Source organism: Bombina bombina, chromosome 7, assembly GCF_027579735.1.
Source record: "Bombina bombina isolate aBomBom1 chromosome 7, aBomBom1.pri, whole genome shotgun sequence".
Taxonomy (NCBI): Eukaryota; Metazoa; Chordata; class Amphibia; order Anura; family Bombinatoridae; genus Bombina; species Bombina bombina.
This window is the reverse complement of record NC_069505.1, coordinates 403,338,830-403,366,574: the sequence shown is the minus strand read 5'-3', so window position 1 is coordinate 403,366,574 and position 27,745 is coordinate 403,338,830. Positions and strand designations below refer to the sequence as shown.

At 38.2% G+C, this 27,745-nt stretch overlaps 1 protein-coding gene across 2 annotated transcripts in view; it reads left to right on the top strand.

Moving 5' to 3' along the window:
* The first annotated feature begins 1,405 nt into the window (after positions 1–1,405).
* Positions 1,406–27,745, top strand: part of LOC128666522 (ER membrane protein complex subunit 3) — a 53,629-nt gene continuing 27,289 nt past the window's right edge. The window contains exons 1-7 of one of the 2 annotated variants that reach the window (XM_053721175.1): positions 1,406–1,455; positions 10,323–10,491; positions 12,737–12,794; positions 12,927–13,020; positions 14,551–14,655; positions 15,983–16,064; positions 24,346–24,425. In XM_053721175.1, the coding sequence (XP_053577150.1) occupies positions 10,337–10,491; positions 12,737–12,794; positions 12,927–13,020; positions 14,551–14,655; positions 15,983–16,064; positions 24,346–24,425 (574 nt within the window). In that variant the 5' untranslated portion in view covers positions 1,406–1,455; positions 10,323–10,336. Of the gene's footprint in view, positions 1,463–10,322; positions 10,492–12,736; positions 12,795–12,926; positions 13,021–14,550; positions 14,656–15,982; positions 16,065–24,345; positions 24,426–27,745 lie in introns of both variants that reach the window. The other variant, XM_053721176.1, reaches the window with a different exon arrangement.

Genomic DNA, 27,745 nt, shown 5'->3' with positions numbered 1-27,745 from the left:
ACTTTTACTAAGATACATAAGTTTATTCATACCAGTTCAGTTTTAGCTGTGTCAGTTTTATCTTGTTAAAGAAAAAAAAAAGAGGTTCACTTTAGTGACCCAAAAGTGGTCCAATTTGGATTGAGAGGGCGAGTACTATGCATATTTATGTTTTGGAAATGTATCATACGACTTTGTATTATACATGCATTGTTATTTCCCTTTATGTAACTCATGACACAATTTCTTTGTATTTTCTTTATTGAGACATTTTATTTTGTAAGCCCTGAATTTAACCTCAATAAAAATGTAATAAAAAAAAATGTATTCCCTGATTCATGAAAAGAATAATATGGGTTTCATGTCCCTTTAATTAAAAGCTGTACATGATTATTTACATTGGAGTCCTGGCTGGGAATCTATTGCTCACAATGTGTTCAAAGCAAAGGTTAGCCTGAGAATAGTTTCTAGATGCGTTAGTTATCCTGTGTTGATGGAGCAGCAAGGCATTACTGGGAGCTAGCTGAACACACCTGGTGAGCCAATAAAAAGAGGCATAATGTGCAACCACCAGTCAGCATCTAGCCCTCAGAAGTGCATTGCTGACCCTGAGCCTATCTAGGTATGCTTTTAAACAAAGTATACTAAGAAAACAAATCAAACTAAATATTAAAAGAAAAATTGGAAAGTTGATTATAATTGAATACTCTGGATCATTATAGTTGAATTTTGAATTTACTATCCCTTTAACAATCTTATATTCCACACAGCCCTTGCTTGTACACTCTATTATTGTCTGTTTTATAGCTGTCCCTAATTATCCTCAGCAGAAGAGATATATAAGGGGGAAACCTAGGTTTCAACATGGTGGTGCCCCTTAACTTTATAGAAACTCAGTAAAGGAAAATGGGACAAAATGGATAATGAAAGTATATGGCAATGTATGTTATAGCAGATATTTATTTAAACGGTTTTCTCTAAACAGTTTTTTTTTCATTTGTATGCAGATAATACTGAGTGGGCTATTGCTTTGTAATTAATGCACAGCATTGGTCTTGCTCTTGCTTTGCAGTTTTACAGTGCGTGGCTGTGCACCAGCTGTGCTGTTTTACAGCTCTGGCAGTTGACATGTTTTAGTAGAAAGAAAGAAAAATATATAACTATGTTCTTAATTCTATCTATAAAACTGATCTCTTTCCCAAATCAAAAATGGTCGCCTTGAGTTTGCCTTTCGCTTCTATGGTTACAGTTGGGCTACGTCATGTTGGAACCGCCTACTTTTCTACCAGTCTGTCTATGATTTGTGGGTCTACACATCAATATCTGCTCTATTACAGGACGGCTGTAAATAGATAGATAGTTTAGCCAATCGGTATTCCGAATGAGCCCTTCGTCGTCCAATCAGAACGCAAACTCAAGACAAGAGATCTGCGGAGAAGGTGGAAGTGCTAGCGGATTGTACAGGGGCTGATTTCGGTAAGAGGTGAGGGGGAAAGATGCGGGCTGCTGAGGCCTTGTATAGTAAACTTACAAAAAAAAACAGCACATTAGAGATAGAGGGATCTTGGGTTTACTGTCCTTTTAAATGTAACCCCATTGGCTGCCAAAAAGATGTGCAGCAAATTGCTGTGTAATGCCTAGCAGAGCATCTGGCAGCTAAGGGGTTAACCTGGGAACTGGATAAATAAATGAGTTGTATTAACCCAACAGCCACACACGTCTGGTGCCAATAAATCAAAGGTGTTACTGCTAGGTGCACATATAATAGCATTATTATTAGCCACATATAAAGATATTTGTTAAAGGGACATGGTGGAAGTGAAAAGTTACCCTATTGGCAACGTGGGATTATGCATAGCATACGTGCGTACCTCAGTAAGCAAGATGATTGGCTGCAACCATATGGGTTTTTATAGCTTATATGGCTGATTTCAGGTTGCACAAAAGACAAGCAACACAGGGAAAAATGGCCACAATAACATTTGTATTCATTGTCTGTTTAGAGCAGGGGTCAGCAACCTTTATGCTGTCTGAGCATCATGGGAAATGTAGTTCCAAATAATCTGGGGTACCAAGGTTGCTGTCCCCTGGTTTAGAGAACGCCCTTGTTAAAATCTCACCATTATAACCTAATACTATATGTGTTCTGAGTGCCACCTTGGGCAGTCCTAGGTTTGTCACCTCTAGGCCAGGGGTTAAAGGGAAATGAAACCCAAATCTTCATGATTCAGATAGAACATACCATTTTAAACAACTTTCCAATCTACATATATAATTTGCTTTTTTTCTCTTGCTATCCTTTGTTAAAAACAATATAGGTAGGCTCAAGGTGCAGCAAATCACTACTGGGAGCTAACTTCTGATTGACGGATGCACACATATGCCTCTTGTCATTGGCTTACCTGTGTTCAGCTAGCTCCCAGTAGTGCATTGCTACTTCTTCAACAAAGGATACCAAGAAAATAAATCAAATTTGATAATATAACTAAAATGGAAAGTTGTTTAAAACTATGTTCTTTCTGAATCATGAAAGAAAAAAATGTGGGTTTCATGTCCCTTTAAGGTTAGAATAGGAGATTAGGGTTATAATAAGGCCAGGGATTTGGGACTGGGATTAAATTTGGGTTAATCCTTTGGGGGTCAGAGCGGCTGCTATGAATATGAGGCAACATTTCCTACAAAACCTAAATTGCCCGAGTGCTCATGAAAATGTGTGTGTGAGAGTGTGTGTGTGTGTATGAGTGTGTGTGTGTATGAGAGTGTGTGTGTGTATGAGAGTGTGTGTGTGTATGAGAGTGTGTGTGTGTGAGAGTGTGTGTGTGTGAGTGTGTGTGTGTGAGTGTGTGTGTGTGTGAGTGTGTGTGTGTGTGAGTGTGTGTGTGTGAGTGTGTGTGTGTGTGAGAGAGTGTGTGTGAGAGTGTGTGTGTGTGAGAGTGTGTGTGTGAGAGTGTGTGTGTGTGTGAGAGTGTGTGTGTGTGTGAGAGTGTGTGTGTGTGAGTGTGTGTGTGTGAGAGTGTGTGTGTGTATGAGAGTGTGTGTGAGAGTGTGTGTGTGTGAGAGTGTGTGTGTGTGAGAGTGTGTGTGTGTGTGAGAGTGTGTGTGTGTGTGAGAGTGTGTGTGTATGAGAGTGTGTGTGTGTGTGAGAGTGTGTGTGTGTATGAGAGTGTGAGAGTGTGTGTGTGTGAGAGTGTGTGTGTGTATGAGAGTGTGTGTGTGTATGAGAGTGTGTGTGTGTATGAGAGTGTGTGTGTGTGAGAGTGTGTGTGTGTGAGAGTGTGTGTGTGTGAGAGTGTGTGTGTATGAGAGTGTGTGTGTGTATGAGAGTGTGTGTGTGTATGAGAGTGTGTGTGTGAGAGTGTGTGTGTGAGAGTGTGTGTGTGAGAGTGTGTGTGTATGAGAGTGTGTGTGTATGAGAGTGTGTGTGTAACCCCACCCAGCCAGCTATTAACCGCATCAGCTTCGTGCTGCAATATGAATGAGGTAAAGCATTGCAAGACACTGTACAGCTACAACTAATAGGACACTTAATCTAACACAAACATGTCAGACCATTTTAATATTAAAGACATTCTTTTTGCTAAATATGTGTTACTCCTCCTAAGCAGCCCCAGAGCGTCTTGTGATTGGTTGCTATGTATATATGCCATGCCTGATTGGCTCATTGATCTTGCACTGTTCAGGATCAGAAATGCATCATGGTTCCTGAGTGAGATTTACTGATCATTGCCACATCCTCCTAGAGACCAAACCAAAAGCCAACCTGCATCCCCTTCTACTTAAAGGGGCAGTCTACTCACAAATTGTTATTGTTTAAAAAGATAGTTAATTCCTTTATTACCCATTCCCCAGTTTTGCATAACCAACAGTTATATTAATATACTTTTTACCTCTGTGATTACCCTGTATCTAAGCCTCTGCAGACTGCCCCCTTATCTCAGTTATATTAATATACTTTTTACCTCTGTGATAACCTTGTATCTTACCCTCTGCAGACTGCCCCCTTATCTCAGTTATATTAATATACTTTTTACCTCTGTGATTCTCTTGTATCTAAGCATCTGCAGACTGCTCCTTATCTCAGTTATATTAATATACTTTTTACCTCTGATTACCCTGTATCTAAGCCTCTGCAGACTGCTCCTTATCTGTTATATTAATATACTTTTTACCTCTTTGATTACCTTGTATCTAACCCTCTGCAGACTTCTCCTTATCTCAGTTATATTAATATACTTTTTACTTCTGTAATGCCCTGTATCTAACCCTCTGCAGACTGCCCCCTTATCTCAGTTATATTAATATACTTTTTACTTCTGTAATTACCTTGTATCTAAGCCTCTGCAGACTGCCCCTTATCTCAGTTATATTAATATACTTTTTACCTCTGTGATTACCCTGTATCTAAGCCTCTGCAGACTACTCCTTATCTCAGTTATATTAATATACTTTTTACCTCTGTAATTACCTTGTATCTAACCCTCTGCAGACTGCTCCTTATCTGTTATATTAATATACTTTTTACTTCTGTAATTACCTTGTATCTAACCCTCTGCAGACTGCCCCCTTATCTCAATTATATTAATTTACTTTTTACCTCTGTGATTACCTTGTATCTAAGCCTCTACAGACTGCTCCTTATCTCAGTTATATTAATATACTTTTTACCTCTGTAATTACCTTGTATCTAACCCTCTGCAGACTGCCCCCTTATCTCAATTATATTAATTTACTTTTTACCTCTGTGATTACCTTGTATCTAAGCCTCTGCAGACTGCTCCTTATCTCAGTTATATTAATATACTTTTTACCTCTGTAATTACCCTGTATCTAACCCTCTGCAGACTGCTCCTTATCAGTTATATTAATATACTTTTTACCTCTGCGATTACCTTGTATCTAAGCCTCTGCAGACTGCTCCTTATCTCAGTTATATTAATATACTTTTTACCTCTGTGATTACCTTGTATCTAAGCCTATGCAGACTGCTCCTTATCAGTTATATTAATATACTTTTTACCTCTGTGATTACCTTGTATCTAAGCCTATGCAGACTGCTCCTTATCAGTTATATTAATATACTTTTTACCTCTGCGACTACCTTGTATCTAAGCCTCTGCAGACTGCTCCTTATCTCAGTTATATTAATATACTTTTTACCTCTGTGATTACCTTGTATCTAAGCCTCTGCAAACTGCCCCTTATCTCAGTTATATTAATATACATTTTGCCTCTGTGATTACCTTGTATCTAAGCCTCTGCAGACTACTCCTTATCTCAGTTATATTAATATACTTTTTACCTCTGTAATTACCTTGTATCTAAGCCTCTGCAGACTGCTCCTTATCTCAGTTATATTAATATACTTTTTACTTCTGTAATTACCTTGTATCTAACCCTCTGCAGACTGCCCCCTTATCTCAATTATATTAATTTACTTTTTACCTCTGTGATTACCTTGTATCTAAGCCTCTGCAGACTGCTCCTTATCTCAGTTATATTAATATACTTTTTACTTCTGTAATTACCTTGTATCTAACCCTCTGCAGACTGCTCCTTATCTCAGTTATATTAATATACTTTTTACCTCTGTGATTACCTTGTATCTAACCCTCTGCAGACTGCTCCTTATCTCAGTTATATTAATATACGTTTTACCTCGGTGATTACCTTGTATCTAACCCTCTGCAGACTGCTCCTTATCTCAGTTATATTAATATACTTTTTACCTCTGTGATTACCCTGTATCTAAGCCTCTGCAGACTGCTCCTTATCTCAGTTATATTAATATACTTTTTACTTCTGTAATTACCTTGTATCTAACCCTCTGCAGACTGCTCCTTATGTCAGTTATATTAATATACTTTTTACCTCTGTGATTACCCTGTATCTAAGCCTCTGCAGACTGCTCCTTATCTCAGTTATATTAATATACATTTACCTATGTGATTACCCTGTATCTAACCCTCTGCAGACTGCTCCTTATCTCAGTTATATTAATATACTTTTTACCTCTGTGATTACCTTGTATCTAAGCCTCTGCAGACTGCTCCTTATCTCAGTTATATTAATATACTTTTTACTTCTGTAATTACCTTGTATCTAACCCTCTGCAGACTGCTCCTTATCTCAGTTATATTAATATACTTTTTACCTCTGTGATTACCCTGTATCTAAGCCTCTGCAGACTGCTCCTTATCTCAGTTATATTAATATACATTTACCTCTGTGATTACCCTGTATCTAACCCTCTGCAGACTGCTCCTTATCTCAGTTATATTAATATACTTTTTACCTCTGTGATTACCCTGTATCTAAGCCTCTGCAGACTGCTCCTTATCTCAGTTATATTAATATACTTTTTACCTCTGTGATTACCTTGTATCTAATCCTCTGCAGACTGCTCCTTATCTCAGTTATATTAATATACTTTTTACCTCTGTGATTACCCTGTATCTAAGCCTCTGCAGACTGCCCCTTATCTCAGTAATATTAATATACTTTTTACCTCTGTGATTACCTTGTATCTAAGCCTCTGCAGACTGCCCCTTATCTCTGTTATATTAATATACTTTTACCTCTGTGATTACCTTGTATCTAAGCCTCTGCAGACTGCATCCTTATCTCAGTGCTTTTGACAGACTTGCATTTTAGCCAATCAGTGCTGACTCCTAGGTAACTCCACAGGAGTGAGCGCAATGTTCTCTATATAACTAGTGCTCTCTAGCTGTGAAAAACTGTAAACATTTACTGAGATAAGAGGTGGTATTCAAGGGCTAAGACATTAGCATATGAACCTACCTATGTTTAGCTTTCAACTAAGAATATTAAGAGAACAAAACAAATTTGATGATAAAAGTTAAAATGGAAAGTTGTTTAACCCTTTAAGGACACAGCTTTCAGTTTGCTCAATTGTTTTATGACGGAAATATTCCGTCACATGTCCTTAAGAGGTTAAAATGACTGCCCTATCTGAATCATGAATGGTTATTTTTTTACTAGACTGTCCCTTTAAAGGGAAATTAAATCCTAAAATGTTCTTTTGTGATTCAGACAGGACAGACATTTTTTAAAAAGTTTCCAATGTACTTCTATTTAATTTTCCTTATTCTCAAGGTATTCTTTGTTAAAGAAGAGATACCTAGGTAGCATCTGGAGCACTACATGTCAGGAAATAGTGCTCCCAGCTAGAGCTCTTGCAAATGGATAACATGCTTGCAAACCTGCTGCCATATAGTGCACTCTTCTGAGATTAAAGGGACACTGAACCCAAATTGTTTATTTCATGATTCAGATAGAGCATGCAATTTTAAGCAACTTTCTAATTTACTCCTATTATCAATTTTCTTCGCTCTCTGGCTATCTTTATTTGAAAAAGAAGGCATCTAAGCTAAAGAGCCAGCCAATTTTTGGTTCAGTACCCTGGACAGCACTTGTTTATTGGTGGGTGAATTTATCCACCAATCGGCAAGAGCAACCCAGGTTGTTCACCAAAAATGGGCCGGCTTCTAAACTTACATTCTTGCTTTTCAAATAAAGATACCAAGAGAGTGAAGAAAATTGATAATAGGAGTAAATTAGAAAGTTACTTAAAATTGCTGCTCTAACTGAATCATGAAAGAAACAATTTGGGTTCAGTGTCCATTTAAAGAGTCATGAAACCCAAACATTTATCTTTTATGATTCAGATAGTTTGTTATTAAATTTTCTTTGTTCTCATGTTATTCTTTTTTGAAGAGATACCTAGATATGTAACATGCGCATCTCTGAAGAACTGCATGACAGGAGATAGTGCTGCCATCTAGTGCTCTTGCTAATGTATAACAGTACTACATGACATTAAATAGTGCTGCCATCTAGTGCTCTTGCTAATGTATAACATTAGTACTACATGACCTTAAATAGTGCTGCCATCTAGTGCTCTTGCTAATGTATAACATTAGCACTACATGACAGGAAATAGTGCTACCATCTAGTGCTGTTGCTAATGTATAACATTAGCACTACATGACAGGAAATAGTGCTGCCATCTAGTGCTCTTGCTAATCTATAACATTAGTACTACATGACAGGAAATAGTGCTGCCATCTAGTGCTCTTGCTAATGTATAACATTAGTACTACATGACAGGAAATAGTGCTGCCATCTAGTGCTCTTGCTAATGTATAACATTAGTACTACATGACAGGAAATTGTGCTGCCCTCTAGTGCTCTTGCTAATGTATAACATTAGTACTACATGACAGGAAATAGTGCTGCCATCTAGTGCTCTTGCTAATGTATAACATTAGCACTACATTACAGGAAATAGTGCTGCCATCTAGTGCTCTTGCTAATGTATAACATTAGTACTACATGACAGGATATAGTGCTGCCATCTAGTGCTCTTGCTAATGTATAACATTAGTACTACATGACAGGAAATAGTGCTGCCCTCTAGTGCTCTTGCTAATGTATAACAGTACTACATGACAGGAAATAGTGCTGCCATCTAGTGCTCTTGCTAATGTATAACATTAGTACTACATGACAGGAAATAGTGCTGCCATCTAGTGCTCTTGCTAATGTATAACATTAGTACTGCATGACAGGAAATAGTGCTGCCATCTAGTGCTCTTGCTAATGTATAACATTAGTACTACATGACAGGAAATAGTGCTGCCCTCTAGTGCTCTTGCTAATGTATAACATTAGTACTGCATGATAGGAAATAGTGCTGCCATCTAGTGCTCTTGCTAATGTATAACATTAGTACTAACATTAGTACTACATGACAGGAAATAATTCTGCCATCTAGTGCTCTTGCTAATGTATAACACTGTTGTAAAACTGCTGCCATATAATGCTGCAGACACGTGCACACTCCTGAGCTTACCTTCCTGCTTTTCAACAAAGGATAACAAGAGAGCTAGTCAAAGCCAGTTAAGGACATATATGTAGCAGGGTTTACCTTGATAAGTCAGCAACATAAAAGTTAGACATTGTTCTATTTTCAGAGCTCAATTCCATGAAAAGGGGGCAAAATAAACAACAAACCTATATTGCAAATTTGTTTCATTATGCACAACTACACTTATAAAAATCTTAAGTTTTTTGGTTTTGTTTTCCCTTTAAATCCTGAGGTTACTAAAGAGAGAGGTTGCAAAACATTACAGTTCCATGCTCTGCAACCCTTTCTGGGAGTCAGGGGGTTAATAATCCTATGTCTCTAATGCAGGGACATAAAGGGACATTAAACCCAATGTTTTTCTTTCACGATTTAGATAGAGAATACAATTTAAAAAAAAGTTTCCAATACACTTCTATTATCAAATTTGCCTTGTTCTTCTGTTATTCTTTGATGAAGAGATATCTAGATAGGTAACGTGCACATGCATGAAGCACTGCATCTCAGGAAATAGTGCTGCCATCTAGTGCTCTTGCTAATGTATAACATTAGTACTGCATGACAGGAAATAGTGCTGCCATCTAGTGATCTTGCTAATGTATAATATTAGTACTACATGACAGGAAATAGTGCTGCCATCTAGTGCTCTTGCTAATGTATAATATTAGTACTACATGACAGGAAATAGTGCTGCCATCTAGTGCTCTTGCTAATGTATAACATTAGTACTACATGACAGGAAATAGTGCTGCCATCTAGTGCTCTTGCTAATGTATAATATTAGTACTACATGACAGGAAATAGTGCTGCCATCTAGTGCTCTTGCTAATGTATAACATTAGTACTACATGACAGGAAATAGTGCTGCCATCTAGTGCTCTTGCTAATGTATAACATTAGTACTAGATAACAAGAAATAGTGCTTCCATCTAGTGCTCTTGCTAATGTATAACATTAGTACTACATGACAGGAAATAGTGCTGCCATCTAGTGCTCTTGTTAATGTATAACATTAGTACTACATGACAGGAAATAGTGCTGCCATCTAGTGCTCTTGCTAATGTATAACATTAGTACTACATGACAGGAAATAGTGCTGCCATCTAGTGCTCTTGCTAATGTATAACATTAGTACTACATGACAGGAAATAGTGCTGCCATCTAGTGGTCTTGCTAATTTATAACACTGTTGTAAAACTGCTGCCATATAGTGCTGCAGACACGTGCACACCCCTGAGCTTACCTTCCTGCTTTTCAACAAAGGATACAAAAGAAAATGATGTAAATTTGAAAGATGTTTAAAATTTTAATTTCTATCTGAATCCTGAAAGTAAACTTTGAGGTTTTATGTCCCTTTAAGCTCTCCTGCTAGTGAGTTTGGCTCTGAATAAAGAGTAGATGCGGCTGTGTTATGGCTGTCAGTGCGCTCTGTAATAATCTCATACTTCGCTCTTTCCAGACTCTGTAACAGCCATGACTGAGCCGGAGCTGTTGCTGGATTCCCACATCCGCCTGTGGGTGGTGCTTCCTATCGTATTTATCACGTTCTTCGTGGGAATGATCCGGCATTACGTCTCTATCCTCCTGCAGAGCGACAAGAAGCTGACGCAGGAGCAGGTCTCAGACAGGTGGGGCCCCGGATGCGCACGTAAATGCCCAGGCTTTTTCTCCTATTGGCGTTCTAATGTTTAACCCCATGGTTGCTGGAGAGAGCTAAAGATTTACCTATTATCAAATTTCTTTTTATTCTCTTGCAAATGGAAAACATTCTTGTAAAACTGCTGCTATATAGTGCTCCAGAAATGGTCTGGCTCCTAAGCATACGTTCCTGCTTTTCAACTAAAGATACCAAGAGAACAAATAAAATGTGGTAATAAAAATAAATTAGAAAGTTGTTTAAAATTGTGTGCTCTATCTGATTCACGGAACAGTTCTTTTTGGTTTAATGTCCCTTTTTAAAGGAGCACAAAAAGGCATTTTTTAATATATGCATCAAAAATGAATCCACTGTGTTGTAATTTGTTTGTTTTGTTATCAAAATGTGCATTGTTTTGCAATCCAATGGCACACCCTTTGAAAAGTCTTATGTATATCTCCAGTAGCATGTTCCAAGGTTAGATTCTGCATTCCTTAAAAATCCATACCAGCCTCTCTGGATTATTGGAAATAAAAGTATAATTGTCAGATTGAAATCACTGGAGATATGGGCAAAATAAATAACGAAAGTGCATTCCCTTTTTTCCCACCATGCATAATAAAAAAGGACATGAAACCCAAAGTGTTTCTTTCATGATTCAGATAAAGAATACAATAAAAAAAATTCCAATTTACTTTGTTCTCAATGTGTACTTTGTTGAATACCTAGGTAGGTAGCGTGCACGCCTGGGGGACTACATAGAGGGTGCTTTGCAAGAAAGCTTTTGAGTGCTAAATGGTAGCAGTGTTTGCACAATGTATAACATTAATTAAAGCATTCTTGCAAAACAGTTGTCATATAGTGCTCCAGACAGGTGCTCGTTTTTTGAGCTTACATCCCTGCTGTTTTTTTTAATTTTATTTTATTTTAACAATTGATACCAAGAGAACAAAGTAAATTTGACAATAGAAATAAATTGGAATGTGTTTTATCTTTTCAATTATAATTGGACGTACCTTTAAATATTTTATGGTGAATTAAAGGGACACTGAACCCAATTTTTTTTCTATCGTGATTCAGATAGAGCATGCAATTTTAAGCAACTTTCTAATTTACTCCTATTATCAAATTCTTTTCATTCTCTTGGTATCTTTATTTGAAATGCAAGAATGTAAGTTTAGATGCTGGCCCATTTTTGGTGAACACACTGTGTTGTTCTTGCTGATTGGTGGATAAATTCACCCACCAATAAACAAGTGCTTTCCATGGTTCTGATCCAAAAAAAATGCTTAGATGCTTTCTTTTTCAAATAAAGAAAGCAAGAGAACGAAGAAAAATTGATAATAGGAGTAAATTAGAAAGTTGTTTAAAATTGCATGCTCTATCTGAATCATGAAAGAAAAAATTTGGGTTCAGTGTCCCTTTAAACTTTGAGTTTAATGTCCCTTTAAAGATAGCATAATATTGCACACTTTGCAGAGTCACCAAGGGGTCTATCCAGCTTTTTACCAGCCTCTCCTGTTTCTACATCATTCTATGCAGCTGGTGCACTAAAGCTCCAATCAGCTGGATGCTCCTTGGGGGCTGGACCAAATAATAAGTGATATATGAAAAAATTAGGGGATGGGACAAATGACTGTGATCTAAAGTTCAATATGAACATTAGGAAAGAAAAATCTAAATGTTAATTACAGATTTAATGACACTTTACTGTTACAAGAGGAAGATGACTTGTAAATTATTATTTCAGATGCTATGGAATTTAATAAACAATGTAGTATTGCAGCAAGTAAGGCCAGTCGAATATTTGGTTGTACAAGTAGAGGTATTTGCAGAAAGAATAGTATTGCAGTGAGTAAGGCCAGTAGAATATTTGGTTGTACAAGTAGAGGTATTTGCAGAAGGAATAGTATTGCAGTGAGTAAGGCCAGTAGAGTGCTTGGTTGCACAAGTAGAGGTATTTGCGGCAGGAATAGTATTGCAGTGAGTAAGGCCAGTAGAGTGCTTGGTTGTACAAGTAGAGGTATTTGCGGCAGGAATAGTATTGCAGCGAGTAAGGCCAGTAGAGTGTTTGGTTGTACAAGTAGAGGTATTTGCAGCAGGAATAGTATTACAGTGAGTAAGGCCAGTAGAATATTTGGTTGCACAAGTAGAGGTATTTGCAGCAGAAATAGTATTGCAGTGAGTAAGGCGTTTTGAGTCTTTTAATTCTCTCCTTTTTTCTTTTTTTCTTCCAGCCAGGTCTTAATTCGAAGTAGAGTTCTCAGGGAAAATGGCAAATACATTCCAAAACAGGTAGGCGACTGGTAACCTTTAAACTACAATAACTGGAACGTGTGTGGGTAACATTGTGTTTGAAACATTGGTAATTTGTCAAGTTAACAAATCGCCTCCACTTATCAAGTGCTGCTTTTTTTCTGTTTTTAGTCTTTTCTAATGAGAAAGTTCTTTTTCAATAATTCAGAAGATGGATTTTTTAAGAAGACCAAGAGGAAAGTTGTTCCCCCTTCCCCTATGACAGGTAAACATAACTTCACTTTTCTGAAACTATTACTTCAGGGGTTGTTAAAGGGACATAAAACCCATAATTTTTCTCTCATGATTCAGATATATATATATATAATTATAAACAACTTTCCAATTTAATTCTTTTATCTATTTCTTTCAAGTTTCTTGTTATCCTTTGTTGAAAAGCAGGAAAGTAAGTACTATATGTCAGCAGTTTTTTACAATAATGTTATACATTACATTAGCAAGAGCACTAGATGGCAGCACTATAGTGCTCCAAACGTGTATGCTGCTTATCTAGATACCTCTTCAACAAAGAATAACATGAGAACAATGCAAATTTGATCATTTTTAAAATTGTATTCTTTAACTGAATAATGAAAGTTACATTTTGGGTTTCGTGTTCCTTTAAGATATTTTTTGTGTTTAATTAATGTTTGGGACAGATTTTTATAGGACACCATTGCATTGTTGCTGCAGATAAATAATTGAGATCAGCACCGTGCGCACATGCTCAGTACTGTTCGCTAGCTTGCCTGACAATCAAACTTGTGTACAAAACACTTTGCACCAATCGGTAGCCGAATACACTCAAAGATTAGAACCTGATTTTTTTTTTTTTTTTTTTTGAAGTGCTGATATCCGTGTAAAAAACACTAAAGCAGTCTTTAACATACAGTACTGTATTATATTTTAACCTTATTTCTATAGTTTTTTTTTTTTTATTTTGTTTATAGAGAAATCAGAATGTCTGTCTTCTTGTAAAACGGGTGATTTTCACAAGATTTTCATTGTTTTATAAATGTTAACTATAGTTTCTGGCTTCTCTCAAACTTTCACTTGGAAGCTTACAGGAACATGGGAGAGAGACATTGAATTGATTATATTACTAACATATTTCTAGAGCATGCTTTCTGCTCCTGCAGTTTTTTTTTTTTGCTGGGGACTATACAGTGAATTAGAGGCTTTACTGTGTGAGCCATTAAATTTACTAGGACTAATCTCCCAGTTTCAAGTTTCCACAGAGGAGAGACAGACTGAAGCAGTACTGTGCATATGCAAAGTACTTCTGTCCCTGTACTGTGACATTAAGTAGTTAGAAGCACACTCCCATTTACTTTAATGGCTTTAAACATACAGCCTTTTATCATCTGTATTAGTGTAAAAACTGCCCAAGATAACGATTCCATTTAAATAGTGAATGTGAGTATAAGTAAAGCAATTTCTGCATTTCAATCACAGATCGTTTTTCTTCTTTTCCTTAAGGCTCTAGACACCCATAGAGTCTACCTTTCTGCAAGATTTCACGCAGAACTGTTCAGCCATTTGGGCTGTATGACTGACTAATCCCTTTTTTTGATTTATGATTGTGCAGCATGTACAATTCGACCAAGTACTTAATCTCCAACATTGTTCAGAGAGTTTATGGATACTAACATGCAACCTACATACTATTTCAATTGATCATGGAAGTGCTGATCAAACATATTGTCATGCATCCGTAACACTAACTAAGAAGATATAAATTTACTTTAAACTTTAGATCCCACAATGCTCACAGACATGATGAAAGGCAACGTGACCAATGTACTTCCTATGATTCTCATTGGTGGATGGATCAACATGACGTTTTCTGGGTTTGTGACAAGTAAGTTTCTGCATTCTTGCAATATGAAAATCATCAGAAAATTAAAGGAATGTTTAACTTAAATGGAATTGCTCATAAAATATTAAATAAAAATAATTATTGCACATTATGGGCTAGATTACAAGTGAAGCGCTAAATATCGATTGCGCAAGCGATATTAGTACTCCACTGAGTAGTACCAGCGCACGCTTATGTGCACTAGTATTACAAGTAAAGTGCAATACAAATGTGACCTCGTGTTCGCATTGCTAGGAAGCAAATACCAGATATTGCCGTGGGTAGCAGCATTCAGCTATTTTTGGCGATGGATATATTATTGTTAAAGCGCAACAATCAAAGATCTGAATTTACACAGCACTAATATAGCTGAATGCTGCTACCCGCGGCCATATTTTGAATTTGTTTGACTAATTATGCACATAACTAAATAAAAATCTCAAACATTTTTTTTTATTGCGCCATTACTTGTGTATAGCTCCCACTTTACAGGGGTTAAGCACATATTGGCTCTAGAGCAGCACTGCACTACTGGGAGCTAGCTAAACTTACCTGGTGAGCCATTGACAAGAGGCATATGAGTGTAGCTACTAATCAGCAGCTCTCAATAGTGCATTACTGTCCCTGAGCCTACTCTGTTATGGTTTCTAACAAAAAGCACCAGAAGAATGAAGTAAATTTAAAAGTCTCTTAAAATTGTATGCTGTATCTGAACCATTAAAGTACCATTTCAGCTTTCATTTCTCTTTAATTGATGCTGCATTCTATATATGTAAAGTATCCCTTAAAGGGACATTCTGGTAAAAATTTAAATGCACATATATGAGTTACATCTTTCTATAGAAACATATTTGCAATTTACATGTACTGGCAAAAATGCTTCTAATAAAAGTTCTCACTGTTTTAGTATTAACATTTTTCTCTGCATGTGCATGTGAAGCATACCTAGATATTTTTAGTGCACCAGCATCTTCAATACTGCAGCTGCTCAGAGCACCAGTAGGGATTATATCATGTCAGCAATTATAACAAATGGAGTCATTACCAGATGGTACAAGTACCTTAGGCTCTCTGAACAAGTGATGTGTTTAAAATGCTGGTGCACGGTGCACTTTTTGAAACAGCTATAGCTTTTATTAGAAGCAGTTTTGCTAACACATGTATATTACAAAAATGCTTCTATATAAAACTGAAATGTATCTGTGTGGATTCCATTTTTGGCTGGAAAATTTCCAAAAAATAATTTAGCATTCATTAATAAGCCATCTGTGAAATGTATAAAAATATTTGTTGCCTAGCTTAAATTATGTATTTTTTTCTTAATATATAGCTAAAGTACCTTTTCCCCTGACGCTGCGCTTCAAACCAATGCTGCAGCAGGGAATAGAGTTGCTGTCGCTGGATGCTTCCTGGTAAGACATTCTTGTTGCTACAACAGAATCCTAGTAACTTCTGTTCTTCATAGCTCTGCACAGTCTCCCTGTAGTGAGTTTGTCCCCATATTCAATCTAAAGGTCCCCTGAGATGCTTTGTCATAGCAAAACAAAAATAAAAAAAATTGAATGTAGCGTTTGGTCTTTAAAAAAAGGTTAAAGGGACAGTAAACGTTAGGAAACTTGTTACATAATTCTGCACTATATTACATGACGCGATAGCCTTATGATTTATTTTTACTAGTTAAATGCTTGATATGTCCCCCCCATTTATAGTTACACCTCTACTGTGGAGCTGTCCTCTTCATCACATCACAGGCTCACTGTCTAATAACATTGAATTACATGTAGCACTCTCCTGCACTAACTAAAGCTGTCGGCTATATGTAATTCAATGGCGCACTGTGATTAGGCCGTAAGCCTATGATGCGCCGTTTGAAGAGGATGGCTTCACAGTAGTAGGTACGTATACATTGGGGGGGGGGCATAATATGCATTTAACAAGTCAAAATAAATCATAATGCTATCGTCATGTTACATTATTCTGCAGAATGATGTAACATTTTTCCCAACGTTTACTGTCCCTTTAAGGTTGGCTTTTATTCATGCAAAAGCAGAGACTTTTCTAATGAGTCAAAGAAAGTAAACACCTTGTAAAGACGTTTCTGTACTGTTGCTGATTATGGAAAGATATGTAGCAGGGTTAGTATCGAGAAGTCAGCAGGTCTGCGAATTAGAAAATCCTAATTTTTCAGAGCTGAATTAAAGGAAAAATAATGAATGAAAGTTTAAAGGGACAGTTCACCCAAAAACTTTCTCCCCTTTAAATTATTCCCAATGATCCTTTTTACCTGCTAGAGTGTATTAAATTGGTTGCAAGTGGCTCCTTTACTCCTATTTCAGCATTTGAAATAGCTGATTTAGCTTGTGGTTTCCCAACCTATACTGAAAGTTTTGATACTGGCGTATACACTATTGACAAGCCTAAGTAAACACAGCCAGCAGAAGAGATTACACCCTCAGTGGGGGGCATGATAGTTAAGTAATAAAATGATAATTTTCCATTGTTCTCTCTATGTATTGAGCTTTGGTGTTCCAGACAAATATAAGATAAGGAAGCAAGTCTGTGTACATAAAAGTGATAACGTAATGAGATCTGATATTACCTGAAGCTCAACCCATTGTAATAGGCTGTGGTTTCAAAGCATAAAACCAGCTACTTCAGATACACAAATAAACCCGAAAGTGCAATTTCTCAAATATTTTATACTCTGCAGTTGGTATAACAAGTCATTTTAAAATACATTTATGGAAAAACAATTTTACAGTGTACTGTCCCTTTAAGTCTAGCTCATCTATAGTATGTGCCGCCTCTTTGTGCATATTATGTGTCTGAGATGTGTTACAAGTAGCCCCCCTGATCAGTTTGTAGAACTGTACTGCTGAAATGTCAAAACTGTGAACACTTTAAAGAGCTTGTAGTCCTTCATACGCCACTGCTGCCCACTCCTATCACCATGTGATATACAGGATGTTGGCAAAAGCAAAAAAAAATAAATATAGAAAATATATTATATATATATATATATATATAAAATAAGTGGGGGGCCTTCAATCTCTGGATTTTGTAACAACTTGTTTAATTTAGGGAGGTTTCAGGGTAGTTAGTCCCTTCTTTTTATTTTTTATATATATGTGTATTTGTGTGTGTGTGTATGTATATATAGATATGTGTGTGTGTGTGTATATATATATATATATATATATTAATATATTTATTATGCTATGATAATAATCTGTGCGTGTGATGGGTTACCTCTTTAGCTGGGCTAGAAATTGTTTTAAAATTGACTTTTCTTAATTTTTTTTTTTTAACTATATTTTACGTCTGTACATACCCCTTTGATTTTAACCCACTGTGTATCACAATTGCCACGAACTGTTCTCTTCTGTGCATCTCACCTAGAGCATTAAAAATCCATTGTGACTATATGAAAATCACCTAAAAAAAATTAATAAATGCATTTTTTTTTTCTGTTATTAATTTGCATGTTGTTTTTATCTATTTTGTTGAAAGATAGCTCCTTTCCATGAGAGGATACTGAGGTAGGCTCTGGACGGTGCACAAGACACATGTCGGCTCCTATGCCCACCTCCGTATCCTCTCATGGAAACGAGTTTCAACAAAGAAGACTAAAAGATCCAGGGAGATTTTAATAATAATAATTTCTCCAACATTGGTGTGTCCGGTCCACGGCGTCATCCTTACTTGTGGGATATTCTCTTCCCCAACAGGAAATGGCAAAGAGTCCCAGCAAAGCTGGTCACATGATCCCTCATAGGCTCCGCCCACCCCAGTCATTCTCTTTGCCGTTGCACAGGCAACATCTCCACGGAGATGGTTAAGAGTTTTTTGGTGTTTAAATGTAGTTTTATTCTTCTATCAAGTGTTTGTTATTTTAAAATAGTGCTGGTATGTACTATTTACTCTGAAACAGAAAAGGATGAAGATTTCTGTTTGTAAGAGGAAGATGATTTTAGCACAGTAACTAAAATCGATTGCTGTTTCCACATAGGACTGTTGAGATGAAGTAACTTCAGTTGGGGGAAACAGTTAGCAGTCTTTTCTGCTTAAGGTATGACTGGCCATATTTCTAACAAGACCATGTAATGCTGGAAGGCTGTCATTTCCCCTCATGGGGACCGGTAAGCCATTTTCTTAGTTAAACATAAAAGAATAAAGGGCTTCAAAAAGGGCTTAAAAACTGGTAGACATTTTTCTGGGCTAAAACAATTGCTTTACTAGGCATATTATGCAGATTCTAACTAATTATTGGTATTATAATCTTGGGGAATGTTTAGAAAAACGGCAGGCACTGTGTTGGACACCTTTTTCAGATGGGGGCCTTTCTAGTTATAGACAGAGCCTCATTCTGGGACTGTATAGGGGTTAAATGTAAAAACGGCTCCGGTTCCGTTAATTTAAGGGTTAAAGCTCTGAAATTTGGTGTGCAATACTTTTAATGCTTTAAGACACTGTGGTGAAATTTTGGTGAATTTTGAACAATTCCTTCATACTTTTTCACATATTCAGTAATAAAGTGTTTTCAGTTTGAAATTTAAAGTGACAGTAACGGTTTTATTTTAAAACGTTTTTTGTGCTTTGTTGACAAGTTTAAGCCTGTTTAACATGTCTGTACCATCAGATAAGCTATGTTCTATATGTATGAAAGCCAATGTGTCTCCCCATTTAAATTTATGTGATAATTGTGCCATAGTGTCCAAACAAAGTAAGGACAGTAATGCAACAGATAATGATATTGACCAAGATGATTCCTCAAATGAGGGGAGTAAACATGATACTACATCATCCCCTACTGTGTCTACACCAGTTATGCCCACACAGGAGGCCCCTAGTACATCTAGTGCGCCAATACTTATTACCATGCAACAATTAATGGCTGTAATGGATAACTCCATAGCAAATCTTTTATCCAAAATGCCTACTTATCAGAGAAAGCGCGATTGCTCTGTTTTAAACACTGAAGAGCAAGAGGACGCTGATGATAACTGTTCTGACATACCCTCACACCAATCTCAAGGGGCCATGAGGGAGGTTTTGTCTGATGGAGAAATTTCAGATTCAGGAAAAATTTCTCATCAAGCTGAACCTGATGTTGTGACATTTAAATTTAAATTAGAACATCTCCGCGCACTGCTTAAGGAGGTGTTATCTACTCTGGATGATTGTGACAATTTGGTCATTCCAGAGAAATTATGTAAGATGGACAAGTTCCTAGAGGTTCCGGTGCCCCCCGACGCTTTTCCTATACCCAAGCGGGTGGCGGACATAGTAAATAAAGAGTGGGAAAGGCCCGGCATACCTTTTGTTCCCCCCCCTATATTTAAGAAATTATTTCCTATAGTCGACCCCAGAAAGGACTTATGGCAGACAGTCCCCAAGGTCGAGGGGGCGGTTTCTACTCTAAACAAACGCACTACTATTCCTATCGAAGATAGTTGTGCTTTCAAAGATCCTATGGATAAGAAATTAGAGGGTTTGCTTAAAAAGATTTTTGTACAGCAAGGTTACCTTCTACAACCAATTTCATGCATTGTTCCTGTCACTACGGCAGCGTGTTTCTGGTTCGAGAAACTAGAAAAATCGCTCAGTAAAGAATCTTCGTATGAGGAGGTTATGGACAGAGTTCAAGCACTTAAATTGGCTAACTCTTTTGTTTTAGATGCCGCTTTGCAATTAGCTAGATTAGCGGCGAAAAATTCAGGGTTTGCTGTCGTGGCGCGCAGAGTGCTTTGGCTAAAGTCTTGGTCAGCGGATGTGTCTTCCAAGACAAAATTGCTTAACATTCCTTTCAAAGGTAAAACATTATTTGGACCTGATTTGAAAGAGATTATTTCAGACATCACTGGGGGAAAGGGCCACGCCCTCCCACAGGATAGGTCTTTTAAGGCTAATAATAAGCCTAATTTTCGTCCCTTTTGCAGAAACGGACCAGTCTCTAATTCTGTATCCTCTAAGCAAGAGGGTAATACTTCACAACCCAAACCAGCCTGGAAACCAATGCAAGGCTGGAACAAGGGTAAGCAGGCCAAGAAGCCTACCACTGCTACCAAAACGGCATGAAGGGATAGCCCCCAATCCGGGACCGGATCTAGTGGGGGGCAGACTTTCTCTCTTTGCTCAGGCTTGGGCAAGAGATGTTCAGGATCCTTGGGCGCTAGAAATAGTTTCTCAAGGTTATCTCCTGGAATTCAAGGAACTACCCCGAAGGGGAAGGTTCCACAGGTCTCAATTATCTTCAAACCAAATAAAGAGACAGGCATTCTTACATTGTGTAGAAGACCTGTTAAAGATGGGAGTGATACATCCAGTTCCAATAAGAGAACAAGGAATGGGATTTTATTCCAATCTGTTCATAGTTCCCAAAAAAGAGGGAACATTCAGACCAATTTTGGATCTAAAGATCCTAAACAAATTTCTCAGGGTACCATCGTTCAAAATGGAAACTATTCGAACGATCCTACCTACTATCCAGGAAAATCAATTTATGACTACCGTGGATTTAAAGGATGCGTACCTACATATTCCTATCCACAAGGAACATCATCAGTTCCTAAGGTTCGCTTTTCTGGACAATCATTACCAGTTTGTGGCACTTCCATTTGGATTAGCCACTGCTCCAAGGATTTTCACAAAGGTACTAGGGTCCCTTCTAGCGGTTCTAAGACCAAGGGGCATTGCAGTAGTACCTTACTTGGACGACATCCTGATTCAAGCGTCGTCCCTGTCAAAAGCAAAGGCTCATACGGACATCGTCCTAGCCTTTCTCAGATCTCACGGATGGAAGGTGAACAAAGAAAAAAGTTCTCTGTCCCCGTCAACAAGAGTTCCCTTCTTGGGAACAATAATAGATTCCTTAGAAATGAGGATTTTTCTGACAGAGGTCAGAAAATCAAAACTTCTAAGCTCTTGTCAAGTACTTCATTCTGTTCCTCGTCCTTCCATAGCGCAGTGCATGGAAGTAATAGGATTGATGGTTGCAACAATGGACATAGTTCCTTTTGCACGAATTCATCTAAGACCATTACAACTGTGCATGCTCAGACAGTGGAATGGGGATTATACAGACTTGTCTCCGACGATTCAAGTAGATCAAAAGACCAGAGATTCACTCCGTTGGTGGCTGACCCTGGACAATCTGTCACAGGGAATGAGCTTCCGCAGACCAGAGTGGGTCATTGTCACGACCGACGCTAGCCTAGTGGGCTGGGGCGCGGTCTGGGAATCCCTGAAAGCTCAGGGTCTATGGTCTCGGGAAGAGTCTCTTCTCCCGATAAACATTCTGGAACTGAGAGCGATATTCAATGCTCTCAGAGCTTGGCCTCAACTAGCAAAGGCCAAATTCATAAGGTTTCAGTCAGACAACATGACGACCGTTGCATATATCAATCATCAGGGGGGAACAAGGACTTCCCTGGCGATGAAAGAAGTGACCAAGATAATTCAATGGGCGGAGGATCACTCCTGCCACTTCTCTGCGATCCACATCCCAGGAGTGGAAAATTGGGAAGCGGAGTCGTCAGACATTCCATCCGGGGGAGTGGGAACTCCATCCGGAAATCTTTGCCCAAATAACTCAATTATGGGGCATTCCAGACATGGATCTGATGGCGTCTCGTCAGAACTTCAAGGTTCCTTGCTACGGGTCCAGATCCAGGGATCCCAAGGCGACCCTAGTAGATGCACTAGTAGCACCTTGGACCTTCAACCTAGCTTATGTATTCCCACCGTTTCCTCTCATCCCCAGGCTGGTAGCCAGGATCAATCAGGAGAGGGCCTCGGTGATCTTGATAGCTCCTGCGTGGCCACGCAGGACTTGGTATGCAGACCTGGTGAATATGTCATCGGCTCCACCATGGAAGCTACCTTTGAGACAGGACCTTCTTGTTCAGGGTCCATTCGAACATCCAAATCTGGTTTCCCTCCAGCTGACGGCTTGGAGATTGAACGCTTGATTTTATCAAAGCGTGGGTTTTCAGATTCTGTAATAGATACTCTGATTCAGGCTAGAAAGCCTGTAACTAGAAAAATTTACCATAAAATATGGAAAAAATATATCTGTTGGTGTGAATCTAAAGGATTCCCATGGAACAAGATAAAAATTCCTAAGATTCTATCCTTTCTACAAGAAGGTTTGGAGAAAGGATTATCTGCAAGTTCTCTGAAGGGTCAGATCTCTGCTTTATCTGTTTTACTTCACAAAAGACTGGCAGCTGTGCCAGATGTTCAAGCATTTGTTCAGGCTCTGGTTAGGATCAAGCCTGTTTACAGACCTTTGACTCCTCCCTGGAGTCTAAATCTAGTTCTTTCAGTTCTTCAAGGGGTTCCGTTTGAACCCTTACATTCCGTAGATATTAAGTTATTATCTTGGAAAGTTTTGTTTTTGGTTGCAATTTCTTCTGCTAGAAGAGTTTCAGAGTTATCTGCTCTGCAGTGTTCTCCGCCCTATCTGGTGTTCCATGCAGATAAGGTGGTTTTGCATACTAAGCCTGGTTTTCTTCTGAAAGTTGTTTCCAACAAAAATATTAACCAGGAGATAGTTGTACCTTCTTTGTGTCCGAATCCAGTTTCAAAGAAGGAACGTTTGTTACACAATTTGGACGTAGTCCGTGCTCTAAAATTCTATTTAGAGGCTACTAAAGATTTCAGACAAACATCTTCCTTGTTTGTTGTTTATTCTGGTAAAAGGAGAGGTCAAAAAGCGACTTCTACCTCTCTTTCCTTTTGGCTTAAAAGCATTATCCGATTGGCTTATGAGACTGCCGGACGGCAGCCTCCTGAAAGAATCACAGCTCACTCCACTAGGGCTGTGGCTTCCACATGGGCCTTCAAGAACGAGGCTTCTGTTGACCAGATATGTAAGGCAGCGACTTGGTCTTCACTGCACACTTTTGCCAAATTTTACAAATTTGATACTTTTGCTTCTTCGGAGGCTATTTTTGGGAGAAAGGTTTTGCAAGCCGTGGTGCCTTCCATTTAGGTGACCTGATTTGCTCCCTCCCTTCATCCGTGTCCTAAAGCTTTGGTATTGGTTCCCACAAGTAAGGATGACGCCGTGGACCGGACACACCAATGTTGGAGAAAACAGAATTTATGCTTACCTGATAAATTACTTTCTCCAACAGTGTGTCCGGTCCACGGCCCGCCCTGGTTTTTTAATCAGGTCTGATGAATTATTTTCTCTAACTACAGTCACCACGGTATCATATGGTTTCTCCTATATATATTTCCTCCTGTCCGTCGGTCGAATGACTGGGGTGGGCGGAGCCTAGGAGGGATCATGTGACCAGCTTTGCTGGGACTCTTTGCCATTTCCTGTTGGGGAAGAGAATATCCCACAAGTAAGGATGACGCCGTGGACCGGACACACCGTTGGAGAAAGTAATTTATCAGGTAAGCATAAATTCTGTTTTTTCATTGTACACTGTTTAAATTATGTAACTTTAATTGACTTCCATGTCCCTTTTTAAATGTTTTTACGATACTGCAAAATGTTAGGCGGCAGCTACATTTTTCACTATAATATAAATGATATGGCAGCAAATACTTACATTTTAATGTACATCAAAAATAAAATTTAAATTAATAAACTTTTTTTTTTTCACTCTTGTACTGAAAGTTAAACATTATATTAAGGTGACCGCTATCATCTTCTTTATTTGCTTTTTTTCTTGCTAGGGTAAGCTCGGCTTCATGGTATTTTTTGAATGTTTTTGGGCTGAGAAGCATCTACTCTCTGATCCTGGGCCAAGATAACGGTAATAAGATGTACTCATATTTACACATCTCAGTTTCAAAATCTGATCTGGTGGTTTATAATGTACGTTGCTCTTTCCGTTGACAACAAATAAATAAATCATCTTTTCTTTATACAACTTGCAACCTGAGCATGTTGAACTGTATAATGAAGAGGGAACATTCAAGTTTTTACTGTTAATTGTTTTATTTTTTCCCCAGAAAACTTTTTATTGAGAAACACAGGCACATAACACAGAGCTTAAATTGACAAGTCCATTACACACTCTAAAGAAAGCAGAGTAATTTGTAATATTTGATAAAACTTGAAGCATCAATTAAATCAGTGGTCATAGAAACAGGTTAGAGATTGTTGCTGAGATTATTTAATATTAGCCACAAATCTATGGGAGTTTATTATCTTCAGCGGAAAACACCACATGCGTTTCTTTGCATTTTCTTTATATGACTAACTAAAATATATTTAACTAAACTAAGCAGGAACGATCATTTTAAAGCTTATCACTTTCTAAAGGGTGGTAACGTATATTCCAACAAAGAGTGCATTATTCTACCCTGAATTGCCATGCTGATATGCATGAATTACTGGATTTCAGGACGTAGCATAGTATATATGGAAGTCCACTTCTACTGCATTATGACACCAAAATTATTACAAAAAAAACCTGATGATTTCGGTGGGTTAAAGAAGTTTAGATGCCGCCCCATTTTTGGTGAACAACCTGGGTTGTTCTTGCTGATTGGTGGATAAATTCACCCACCGCTCCTTAGCTTAGATGCCTTCTTTTTCAAATAAATAACAGGAGAACAAAGAAAAAATGATAATAGAAGTAAATTAGAAAGTTGCTTAAAATTGCTGCTCTATCTGAATCAATAAAGAAAATATTTGGGTTCAGTGTCCCTTTAACTATAGCACAGGTGCAATAATCAGCTGATAAGTGAGAGCAGGTTAGTAACCATGGTTACTGATCAGCTGATTATTTCACCTGTGCTAATTATGGTGTAATGAAAATCTGACCTGTTAGTGGTTCTTGAGGACTGGACTTAAACACTGGTGCAATAAACATGAGGTATAGAATGCTGTATGTTATCTGGTTTACATTAGGGAATACACTCTCAAACCCTCAAAACTGAGTTATCAAATTAAATCCCTCATGCGCAGAGACGAGGTAAAGAAGCATCAGATATAAAGTTAGGGAGCTCAGGTTATGAAATCATAAATTCCAAAGGTGCCGTTGACATTGGACAAATGGTCCCAATCAATCCAACCTTTTGCAGTTTGGGGAGGACTGATAGTTTTGTAGTCCAACAAGTGTGAAGAAGAAAAGGGTAATATTCACTTGCTAGTCCTTGTAGCTTGTGTAAATAAGCTGCATAAACAATCTAGAAAGCATTGAGCTGACTGACCAGGAATGGAGCAACGCTCCTCTAATCTGTACTAGCAAACATTGTAAAGCGTTCATGATTGATTCTGTAGAAAAAGAGTTACCATACTTGTCTACAAGGCTTAGCTTCTTACCGGCATATCGCCAAAGATCCAGGAGATGAGATATATTGGCGACACACTCTGGCACACCCATGCTCTTTATTTGCTGCTTTTTCCTCTGTCTGTTCCTAATAGACGTCCCAATGACACCTGAGTAAGCATTCAGTCCCAGCCATCTCTGTTTTCTTTCCTATGGCATGGAGAGTCCACAACGTCATTCCAATTTCTAGTGGGATATTCAACTCCTGGCCAGCAGGAGGAGGCAAAGAGTGCCTGCCTTACCCATAACCCCCAGTCATTCTCTTTTCCTCTGTCAATTGAGGTTGTGCGAAGATGGTGTCTGAAGATTGTAATCCTTTTATGGGTACTTTTCCCTGCAAGCAAGGATTGGGGTTATGCTGTGTCCATGTCAATTTCTTTAGTAAGAGTAATTGTGGTTTTTAGCAGTTAGAAGACGGCGAGGTAATCTTTGCTTAAACTTCTAACAACAATGCTACCCCTTTATAGAAACCAGGGTTGGTTACTCTGTTTTTTCTCTTCCTCCAGGTCCCTGTCAGCGGTCAGAGGAAGCTGACAGACCTGGGAATATATGCCTACCTCATGGCTGCAACTACAAGGTAAGTGCTTATTTCCTTCTTTAGAAGGCTCAAGCACATTGGGAGTTACTATCATCTTTACATAAAGTAAGGGTGTTATATGCCTTCAATACCCGACTTATGGGATTGAGGTTTTTCACTAAACGTCCCCTGCAGCTGGTGCCTTTTATTAAGGACTGAGGGACTATATGTTTTAATGGAGGCTTATTTAGCAAAGTGGTATTAGCAGGGCTTGGGGTCAAGCTTTCAACAGTACGCTGGCTTTAGTCTCTCTATTGGCTTTGGGTCTCCTGGTCCTCAGCAGCCAGTACATAGATATCAGTCCTATGAGCTCTGTGCTTGGGACGATCGCAATGTGCACTATGTGAGTTTAAGTTTTACAGGCTATGAGAACAGTAGGCTTGTTTTAAACTCGCGTTTTTAAACCTCAGTGGGGCTTTCTAGCTCTTATAGGGTAGTGTTTTATTTTAGTAATGGCGGCATCATTTTAAGAGATAGTATTTAGTTTTATTGGCGGCAAAGCTAATAGATTTGGCGCCATCTACCCACCCTTCCTTTTTATTATTGCCGGTAATGTGGCTTTCGTTCTAGCGCCATTAGTTAGTCTCTTTTACTAGGACTCGGGCTAGGAGAGGGAGGTTCTATGAGAAAGCGCCGCCATCTTATTGTTATGCGGTCAGTATTTCCAACCGCGATATGCCCTTAGTGATATGCACCACGGGATCTCTGGTGCGAGGTTCACTTCCCCCTCCCGGGTCTGGGTATAGGATCGTTTTGTCTTAGTAAGCATCTAACGTTAGGTGGATGCTCTTATAGGCATTTTTTTTAAGCTGCACTTACAAAAAAAGCTTTCTGGGTGTTTCTTGTCGGCGTGTACTAATTTTTTCAGTTAGTGTTGCGCTATACGCTGCTTTCATTTGATTTCCATGCAATCCTTTTTTCTGAAGGGACCCGCAGGCTTCAGATATATCTGACATGTTTCCTCTTTGTGTGTACAAATTAGTCAAAGAGTAATGAGGGCTAAATACTTCAGTTATGCTTTAATAAAGATAAATGTGGTTTAAAGGCACAGTCAACACCAGAATTTTTGTTGTTTTAAAATATAGATAACCCCTTTATTACCCATTCCCCAGTTTTGCATAACCAACACTGTTATATTAATACACGTTTTACCTCTGTGATTATCTTGTATCTAAGCCTCTACAGACTGCCCCCTTATTTCAGTTCTTTTGACAGACTT